The sequence below is a fragment of the Gavia stellata genome, chromosome Z (genome assembly GCF_030936135.1).
Source record: "Gavia stellata isolate bGavSte3 chromosome Z, bGavSte3.hap2, whole genome shotgun sequence".
NCBI lineage: Eukaryota > Metazoa > Chordata > Aves > Gaviiformes > Gaviidae > Gavia > Gavia stellata.
The window spans coordinates 948,804-959,367 of record NC_082637.1 but is presented as its reverse complement, the minus strand read 5'-3'; the positions used below and the strand labels follow the sequence as shown (position 1 = coordinate 959,367).

Genomic DNA, 10,564 nt, shown 5'->3' with positions numbered 1-10,564 from the left:
GCCGGGGTCCCGCCTGGGTCTGTCCTGGGTCCCGCCTGGGTCCCCCCTGGGTCCCGCCAGGGTCCCACATGAGTCTGGCCTTGGACAAGCCTGGGTCCCACCTGGGACCAGCCTGGGTCCCACCCGGGTCCCACCTGGGCCCCACGCACCCGCTGCGGTGCCATCCCCTGTGCCACTCTGTTTGCAGCTGGCTCCTGCCGTCTGCCGGCTGCTGCAACTGCTTTAAGACTTGGGGAGAGGGTGGTTCGTTAGCATGGCAGCGTGACGGGAGCCGCAGGTGGCTCGCTGCTCACTGCCTTCCCCGGGGAACGCATTTTCAGTACAAGCGGAGACGTTGGAAACCGGCAGCCTTGGCTGCTAAACACGGCTGAGGAGGGAAAATGCTTCTGGTAATAAATTCATAGAACTTCACACACCAGCAGGCTGACAGGCTCCTGGTTTTAAAGAGACTTTAAAACTATTTTGGGTGCAGTCCGTCAGAGCGAGACCCCCTTATGCTTGGATACCCTAAACACCAGCCTCAAAGAAGGGAGGGAAACCACAAAGATAGCCCAGAAAAGGTTGATTTCAGTGGGAGCAAATCTTCAAAGCACAACTTTCCTGTAGAGTTAGAAAGACCATGTCCCATTTCCATGAATAAGTCCAAAAGTGGGAACCTTTCCTATGCGCACAGCCAGCCCAGTGGGTGTTTCCCCAGTCGGGCTTGAAAACAAATCGATGCTCCTGGTTTCTTTTACGCGGTGTAGCTGCGCTTCTCCTTGCTGAAACGCCATCCCTCCTCTGCTCCGGCTGGTTGAATCCTTGTCCCTGTTTCAAACACATTCCTTTCCTAGGATCGGTAAAAATCCCATCAGATGCGTCTGCTGCCGGTTGTTTTCTTATTGGCAACCAGGCAAAACGCTGCTCGTGGCTGATGGCTGGTGAGGATCTGCAGGCTGGTCCTCCTGCCCTGCCCTGCCCTGCCTAGCACCCACCACTCCCTGGCAGCTGCCCTGGACACGATGCTAACGCTGCTCACAGTCACAGCCAGAGCCTCTCCCAAACCCCTGCTCTCCGCAGCGCAGGGTGGAAGCTGCAGCAAGGCACTGACTGCGGGCTCCATCTCTCATTGCAACAAGCAGCCCCGGCAGCCCCGGGGCTGTGCCAGCGGTGCCAGCCCTGCCTTCCCCGGATGGCCGCAGGAGGTCTGTGCACTGCCAGCCCCGCGGGCCGCTCTTCTCCTTCGGGAGCCAGGAGGGAAGTCATGGCTGGGTTGTGTTTTGCTGCAGCAGATTTTATTTTTTCATGGCTTGAAATAGGTCTGGAGGAATACTCCACCCAGTGCTTGCCAGGCACACACCTGCTGCAGGGAAATCCAGCACCTCCTCGTCGGGGCCAAGCACGCAGAGCGCATCAGAGCCACTGGAAAGAGCGCTCACCCCTTACTGCAAGTCGCTCTAGGCTGGCAGTGACATCTCCTTTCAGAAATCCTCTGCCCGAGTGCCGGCCGGCAAGGCAGGGTGTCCATTGAGCACCCAGGGAGCAGGGTCTGTCATCTACGCTGGGACACTGCAGCGGCAGGCAGAGAGGTTTCATACGGAAGGCACATTCCTCTTTGGAGAGCCTCAAATCTAATCTAAACAGTAATTCCTACAGATTTCCTACTGCGTGCCACTGTTGTATTTTCTAGCAAACACGCTCACTTGAGGACAGGTATTTATCACCAGCCAAGGACTTGGCGTACCCTGCACGCTGGGGCTCTCGCTGCTACTGCAGGGGTGGTGGGAAGCCGCTGGCAGCATGAAAGCACGGGACACGTCTTTCTCTGCCCCTTGTCTTCAATGCAGCTTGCAAAACACCCTGTGAATAGTGAAAACGCTGGCTTACCAACCCACCGCCTCTTTCACAGCTTCACACAAAAAATAAGCCACCTAATTGAGGAGAAATGTTCCCAGGATCCGGGGCAGGGAGCTCTGTACCTGGGCCTCCCCACTCCTCTCGCCCGCAGCCTCCGGCGAGCCGAGCTTCTGTGTCAATTACAGGAAAATCAATGAAGATACTGTTCAGGACTCCTTTTCACCATTCAGCACGGATGATATCCTTCACTTTCTAGCACTGATTCATTTACTTTCAGCCTCTCCAGGGGCTCCTGACATATTGCTATCTCTGAAGAATCTGAAGCAAGAACTGCCTTTGTTTCCACTGCAACTTGTTGGCGTGCGCAGGCTCCGGGGACAGCACTGCCGGGGCTGGGGCTCACAACGGGGTCAAAAGGAGAGCGGCTGCGGCACACAGCAGGCTTTTTAAACATTTCTTGCCAAAGCACCTTTCCAATGTCCTCTCGGATCTCATTTGCACAGAGAGATTGGGCAGGATCAGCTGGCAAAATGGGTCCAAACCCAGGGTTGGCGTGCCGTCGATCTTCCTCCAGCTCCACGCTGTTCTGGCTGAGCTGTCCCCAACAGCAGTGACACAGGAGCGCTGCTGCTCCTCCGGCTGTCCTGCCATTGCCAACACATCCGTCTCCGAGCACCAAAGCTCTGCCTAGGCAGTGTGTCCTGACAGGGTTCATCTGCCTCTGCTGCCAGGGGCTTTGCCTGGGCCACCAGGACTGTGCGTAGCCTTCCCATGCTGCTCACCCACTCGTGATAAAAAGCCTTTGATCCACTCACAGCTTCTGCCCGACTGCCGGGTGACACAGTTAGTGTGCCCCAGGACATTGCAGGGCCAGCTGCAGAAGGGGGAAAGCCCCACTTGCCCAGCAGCCTGTTGGCAATAAATACTCTGCTCTCCCTCATTGACTTCCATGGAGGCAGTTGTACAAAACCCGACAGCTGGGAGTTCTTCTGCCTGAGGAGTTCCAGAAAAGAGGAAAGGTGTTATGACACAAGGGCTGTACAGTCTTACTCTGGGGTTCATACCCAGCCCCAGGACGCACGGTCAGAAACCACGCAAGACAATGTTAAGTATTACAGAATTGATTTCCAAAGTATCTAAAGGCAAAAAGTTGTGGATGGTATATCCTGGGACGCCTGGGTGGACGTGTTGAAGCTAGGGACACCATGCACTGGGTGGACGACAACAGAAACCATGTAAAGAGTCATGTAAAAAAACTGTCTCCTATATCAAAACAGTGTTATTTCCTACATTTCCATCCTTTTCTCTCTCCACCAAAGCCACAAGTATCCCACAGGAATGGGATATAGACCTCCGGGCTGTACTCAGGCCAAACTCCCACCAAAGGCTGAAGAACCACGCTGTGACGTAAAACCCAACCCTGCAAGCTCCTCATGTTCCTCCTCTTCAAAGAGAGCTTCATGCATGGAGAGCTTGTAGGATATAGCCCAGAGCAAGGATGGTGCTACAAAGACAGTATTTATTATTTATAAGGCACTTCTATGAACTCAGGGCTCAGAGGCAGAGCTGTCTATGGGGGCGAGTTTTATAAGGAAAAAAACTGTAGCTTGAAGAAACACTGAAAGTATTGCAGCGTGCAGAAGTCATGTTCATAAGAGACAGTCCTCAGATTACAGAAGTCAGGGTCTCCTGGAGTTCACGTGAAATTTGCTGTGTGATTTATGGGGCAGTTTAATTACCGGTAGGGTTCTTTTAGGTGGTAGCGTGCCCTAACACCAGGCTTTTAAAGAACAAGGGGTCTTCTGAGCCAGCATCAGGTTTTGCATTGCCCAGGTGCAGGCTGTGGTGTATGTGCCATACGGTGATCTACAGGGTCATAGGGAAATGCCGCAGCCCCGCGGCCCTGCGCTGGGGAGCAGGGGGACGTTGTGCACCCACCCAGACACTGGTCCCCCAGCAAAGGCACAGGGCCCTGAGCAGCAAGGGATCCCCGCGGCTCAGCCAGCGCCACGGCTTGCAGCCATGCTCAGCCCCTGCATGCACCCACAGGGCTGGGGGGGGGCACTGCAGCGCTGGGGCTCTTGGGGGGGTCACCGTGGCTGCCAGGCTGGGCCACCCCCGGGCTTTTGGGGGGTTACTGGAGTAACCCACCCCAAGTCTGGCAGGAAGGGCACTCCGGGCACCCCAGGGTTGTCAGGGGGACCCCAGGGGATGTCGGGGTGGGCACACTCGGGGTGCCAGGCTGCGTACCTGGCGCTGCTGGGGACGACACCCCAGGGCTGTCGGGGGGGCACGCCGCGGCTGTCGGGGGGGTACCGGGGCAGCTGGGGTGGCACCGGGGCTGTCCGGGGTGCGCCGGGGCTGCCGGGGGGCACCGGGGCTGCCGGTGCCTGCGCCGCGGCGGGCAGGCCGGGGCGGGCGGGGGGGCACGGCGGCGCTGCCGGGGTTGCCGGGGCCGGGGCGGCGGGGCGGCCGCTCCCGGCTGCCATTTCATCGCGCCGCCGCTCGGTCCCTCCATTTTCTCTCCGGCTGCCGGCGGTGCCGGCCCCGTCCCCGCCGCCGTCCCGCGCCCGCCGCCCCCGCGCCCGCCGCCCCCCCCATGTAGCCCCGCGGCAGCCCCCCCGCACACGCCCAGCCGCGGGGCCGCCTCCCGGCATGAGGAGCTGCAAGATGGTGCGGGTGGCCAGCGTGCTGGGGCTGGTGATGCTGAGCATCGCGCTGCTCATCCTCTCCCTCATCAGCTACGTCTCGCTCAAGAAGGACAACATCTTCGGCGCGCCCCGCGCCGCCGGCCCGGGGGGGCCCCGCATGTACATGTTCCACGCGGGATTCAGGTGAGGGCCCGGCGCGGCGCGGCGCGGCTCGGAACGGCCGGCCCGGCTGGGCACGGCAGGGCGCTGCTCGGGGACGGGGGTCCGCCCTTCCCATCCCTTCCCTTCCCTTCCCTTCCCACCCACGCCGGGCCCGCTGCCTCCCGTGCTGTGCCCGGGGAGAGCCCCGGCTCGGCGGGCGGGCCCGGGAAGGCCCCGCGGCCGCGGCCCGACCGCCCGGCGCGGCCCCTCGCCCGCGGCGGGGATGCGGCTCCCCCCCCGCGCCCCGCACCCTGCGCCCGCGCCCAGCCCCGGCCGTGCTCCGCGCCCTGCGGAGATGCCCCGGGGCCTGCGGGGAGCGGGAGAGGCCCCCCGGGGACGGCGGTACCGGCGGGGGAGCCGGGCCGGGCGTGGGGGCCGCAGTGCCCTGGGGGTGCTGAAAGGTGGGGAGCAGCCCGACACCACCCTGCCCGGCACGGCATGGCCCGGCGCAGCCCGGGCTGGCACGGCATAGCCCGGTGCAGCCCAACGCCACCCTGCCCGGTACGGCATGGCCCGGTGCAGCCCTGGCTGGCACGGCATGGTCCGGTGCAGCCCGACAGCACCCTGCCCGGCACGGCATGGCCCGGCGCGGCACAGCCCGACAGCACCCTGCCCTGCACGGCATGGCCCGGTGCAGCCCGACAGCACCCTGCCCGGCCCGGCCCGGCCCGGCCCGGTGCAGACCGACAGCACCCTGCCCGGCACGGCATGGCCCGGCGCGGCACAGCCCGACAGCACCCTGCCCGGCACGGCATGGCCCGGTGCAGCCCGACAGCACCCTGCCCGGCCCGGCCCGGCCCGGCGTGGAGCCGCGCGGCGCGGCCGGCGCTGTCCGCGGTGCTGATGCCGGCCGACACGGGGGGCGGGTCGGGCACGGCCAGTAACGGGCTGCGGGTCTGTGTGTGTCTGCCTGGGTCTGTGCGTGTGTGTCTGCGTGGGTCTGTGCGCTCATTTCCAGGTCCCAGTTCGCGCTGAAGTTCCTGGACCCCTCGTTCGTCCCCATTACGAACTCCCTGACCCACGAGCTGCAGGAGAAGCCCTCCAAGTGGGCCTTCAACCGGACGGCGTTCGCACATCAGAGGTGAGCGTGTGGCCAGGCGCTGCGCCCGCGCCCACCCTTCCCACCCGCCCTGAGGTTGTCCCCTTCCCCCCAGGATTTAAGAAAATACAATCAGGGACTGCTAAATACTCTGAGCTCTGAGTAATTTGCCAGTGGTGAGAGAAAAAGGCTGAATCAGAGCATTTCCCCAGATGGTTACAGCTATCTTGGAAGAATTGATTATTTCAGAGCAGGGCACCAGGCTGCAACACGCATTATTTTACCAAACAGAACGTGACCCAGTTTCCCAGAGTGCAAGTGAAATTGTCGTTACTTCAAGATAAATGGCTGGGTTTTTAAAACTTGAAACAAATCGGACTGTAACAGCCATGAAATGCCGTGTTTATGGAGGCAAACGCGCACCCAGCTAAACTTCCCAGCTAATGGCAGTTCTGAGCAAGTGCAGTGCTGTTCTGCCTTCCAGCAGTGCTCCAGCTGAGGGGGCAGGCAGAGCGAGAGGTTCGGGTGGAGGCCATCGAGCCCTCATCCACTGGAGACACCCTCTTTGTGCATTGCCTTCTGCCTCCTGTCCACCGGTTGCACTGACTTCCCTGCTCTGTGGCAATGGAAAGGGTTCCTTCAGCTTCCTCAGAGCTGCTCCCTACTTATCGGGAAGTGAAATGTGCTTTCATTTTACTCGCTGTGATGTGAACTTGGTGATGTCTGGCCAGCCTCTTCTATTTATTGGCTTTACTGAGATAGATATAGATATATATCGGTAAATATATACTTTATACACTTTATATATATATATTTTTTTTTTACTGATATGTATATATAAAGTTTCTATAAAAGAAAAGCAAAACATTCAGCCATTTAAGATAGCTACCAGCATCTTGGATTGACAATGCCTGCTGGTTTTAGGACCACCTTGTAACTCTGCTCACATATCCCACCTGGGAAGCAGGAACCCAGGCCCCTCGGCTCCGTGGTCAGGCAGCTGGCAGTCAGGACGGGGCTGCTGCACCCCCCAGTGCTGGCAGGCAGGGCTTGGGCTTCCGTCCTCCCTTCTGGTCACTCTCCAGTCACAGGTCAGCGCTGCTGCCAGCACAGCAGGTCGAGTAGTGGTCTTCTAGTGCCAACAAACGCTGCCCACTGACCCAGGAAACCATGGGCCACAGAGAGGAGATGGCAGTTTGCCTGCCCCGTCCTTTCCGCAGGACCTCCCAGGCTGGTGTGACAGTGGCCACCCCTCAGTATTTCTTCACCCCTGGCACCACCAGCTCATCCTCCATAAGTCTATCTCTGTGCCACCCCTCTGGTGATTTTAGCTAATGCCTCAGGATCTGCCTTTGCACTTGTCCGTTAGCCATAACCCATAATTAGGGCACCCAGTGGGACTCCATTAATGCTTAGACATTGGAGGATGCGAGCTGGAAGAAAGGCTGTTTGTTTTCCATAAACATAAGCAAATAAAGTGGTATCGGTTTTTTAATTTTATGCCCTGCAAGGGAAATTCCTGAGCAGGGTTGGTTTTGTTTGGTTTTTAAGTATCCCTAATAATTCTTGTAAAATGGCCAGCATGCTTGCCCAAGTAAGATATTAAGGAATTATATTTATATAAAGGAGACAGCGACTGTCACTTGTTTTTGTGATTCAAAGCTTCTTAATGAGAACACAAAATATTTATGTATTTAAAAATCAGCTACTGTTAATTCAACTGAATATCCTGGACTGCTTGGTTTTGCTTCACATACCTCATGGCAAAACCCATCATTGCCAAAGATCCGCGGTCCCGTACCAAGAGCGAAGTGCATGCGGAGAGCACCAGCAGCAGACTTGCCCACCAGGCCTGTATCACAGCACAAGCAGAACCGTGTTGCAAGGTGACTGTGGGAGGGGTGTACGGTTAGCTGCACGCCTCGGGCTTACACAGTGAATCCAATATTTTAATCCTGACATTGTTCCAAGAGACACAGACACATCCTTAGCTGGCATCAGTCAGGACCACCCAGTAAAACCAAGCGCAGCTCTAGGTGAGGAGCCAGCTCCATAATTCCTATCTATTTATACTAATTTAAAAGCCGTTGCACCACATTGCTCAGGAAACTACGTTACTACATTTTAAAAAAAAGAAAAACGTAAGTCTAGCTGGAAAGAAACTCTCTCCACCACAGAAAGAGGGGAAATATAACTCCATCTTTTCTTTCCTTTTTCTGTTTTATTTTAGGCAAGAAATCCTTCAGCATGTCGATGTAATAAAAAATTTTTCTTTGACCAAGAATAGTGTTCGGATTGGACAGCTGATGCATTACGATTATTCCAGCCATAAGTATGTTTTTTCTATCAGCAATAACTTCAGATCGCTGCTTCCCGACGTGTCGCCGATCCTGAACAAGCATTACAACATTTGCGCTGTGGTTGGAAATAGTGGGATCCTGACCGGGAGTCAGTGCGGGCAAGAAATAGATAAATCTGATTTTGTTTTTCGTTGCAATTTTGCTCCAACTGAGGCTTTCCAAAAAGATGTTGGAAGGAAAACCAATCTCACAACCTTCAACCCCAGCATTCTGGAAAAGTATTACAACAATCTTTTGACCATTCAGGATCGCAACAACTTCTTTTTGAGTTTGAAAAAGCTTGATGGGGCCATTCTTTGGATCCCAGCTTTTTTCTTCCACACGTCAGCAACAGTCACGAGAACACTGGTTGACTTCTTTGTTGAGCATAGAGGGCAACTAAAGGTCCAGTTGGCTTGGCCAGGAAATATAATGCAGCATGTTAACAGGTGGGTATTTTTTCCTTGCATTTAACTTGTCAAAACACATCTCTCTCTCTGTACAAATACATCTCTCTCTGTTTTTCTATTCATGCCTTACCTGGTAGGCACTGTCTAGCAAGTCAGGACTCGATGCTGCTTGCTTTTAGAGCAGATGCAGGTTTGTTATTGCTTCAGTAGGTACTTCGGTTATTTCCGTACAGATGTAGACCCAGTGCAGCAGAGGTGGGCTGGTTGTTCGCACCGGGGCACGGTCCATCTCTGGGCTCTGCTCCTGCCGCTGCTTCCACAGACGGGAGGAGTACGGGGGAGCTGAGTGAGATGCTGCATAAGCAAAGGACCACTGATGGAAGAGCTTGCTCTTTCAGCTAGCAAACAGGGATGTCGACAGGCAGCTGCAGGGTGGTCCAAGGAAAACTGTAATAAATCAAAGGAGGATAACGGTGCCACCTCTTTAGCAAATGCATGTGTGAGCAGGAGCCAGTGAATCGTACTTTTCTGGATAAGGCACTACCTCTCCTGGTTAAAAACCAAAAACATTCAGAAGGGGACCACAAGAGACTGTCGATCGGAGTGCTGCTAAGGTTGTTTTGCACTCCCGGTCGTTACAGACTGACCTGAAGAGCAGTCTTTGCCTTGTTCCGGCTATCAGCTGTCAGCACTGATGGTCTCCAGGCAGTAACTTTTTTTTCTTAAAGCAAACCTGTGGCATTACTCGCACCCCAGACTAACATGCCTTTATTTTTTTCACAGATACTGGAAGAACAAACACTTGTCACCCAAGCGGCTGAGCACAGGTATTCTCATGTATACCCTTGCTTCTGCCATATGTGAAGAGATCCACTTGTACGGATTCTGGCCCTTTGGGTTCGACCCCAACACGAGGGAGGACCTCCCGTACCACTACTATGATAAGAAGGGAACAAAGTTCACGACCAAGTGGCAGGAGTCCCACCAGCTGCCTGCAGAGTTCCAGCTGCTCTACAGGATGCACGGTGAAGGACTGGCCAAACTCACCTTGTCGCATTGTGCCTAAGAACCTAAATCTTGAAGTGCCAAATGATTGTCTAAAAAGTGCCCAAAACCGAATTAAACATTCTTCAGATATAATTCTAAAAAAAAAACCACCCCACCCTAAAATATTTTCCATAATATAAAGATGCTTTTTAGTCACCCTTGCCACTGCTCATCAAAGGGTTTAAGCATATTTAGCAGTGCAGAAGCATTTGTGAAATTCTGTGGATGCTATTCATGCAGCAGCAAAGTTGAAATATTTTGCGTTTATAGATATGCTACTAAGTATGTTTTAAGATATTTTCATATTTTAGCATTCCACTAAATGCCCTAAATCTCTTAATTTTATTGTCCCTTCCCAATTAGAATTAGAAATGCTAATTTTAAGAGGTTTTGCTTCTCTTATATGTGTTGCTATGAATAGCTGAGCATACATATATTGCCGTGGCTGGTTGAGAAAGCCACTTGGAATTCCACTTCATTGTCACTTGCAAGTTCTTCAGTGTGGATCCCGATTTCCACCGCTGGCATATTTTGGTATTTACTGAATTTTACATTTTTTTAAGAATAACATGAAGGAGAAGGTCACAATATGGCTCATACCTTAGCTAGGTGTTTATATTGCTCTCAGAATACTTCAGCATTTTAATTCAGTTTGGGCCAGATCCTAGTCCAGATTAGCCAGGCTGAAGCACGGACATTCCCATCCGTGTGGTACTATTTGGTTGTTTGATTTTAAAGGTAAACCACCGTGATAAACGGTATTGGGTTTCTCTGGAGACGTGTTGGGGGAGAAGAGCCCCAAACCCCGGCACAGGTGCACCTCCCTCTGTGCCTGCTCTCCGCACCCTCCGACAAGGAGGGGTCCTTTGGGAGGACGATCCCTCTGAGAGGGGAGCACGGGGGCTCCCGCCCGTCCCTTTGCACCCTCAGAGCCCATTAGTGCTCCCTGTTCCCCCCTCCCTGTGCATGCCGCCCCACCGCGGGCAGCACCCCACAGCGCCGCAGGGCAAGGAGCTGGCGGTAGCCGATGTTTCCCCTTGC

The 10,564-nt window shown here is 55.1% G+C and overlaps 1 protein-coding gene across 1 annotated transcript; it reads left to right on the top strand.

Annotated features, from left to right (window-relative positions):
- The first annotated feature begins 4,491 nt into the window (after nt 1-4,491).
- On the top strand, nt 4,492-9,542 carry ST8SIA3 (ST8 alpha-N-acetyl-neuraminide alpha-2,8-sialyltransferase 3). Its single transcript, XM_059834193.1, has 4 exons — nt 4,492-4,670; nt 5,647-5,769; nt 7,958-8,515; nt 9,260-9,542. Exons 1-4 carry the CDS (start codon nt 4,492-4,494, stop codon nt 9,540-9,542), a joined length of 1,143 nt encoding a protein of 380 aa, XP_059690176.1.
- Nucleotides 9,543-10,564: the final 1,022 nt, after the last annotated feature.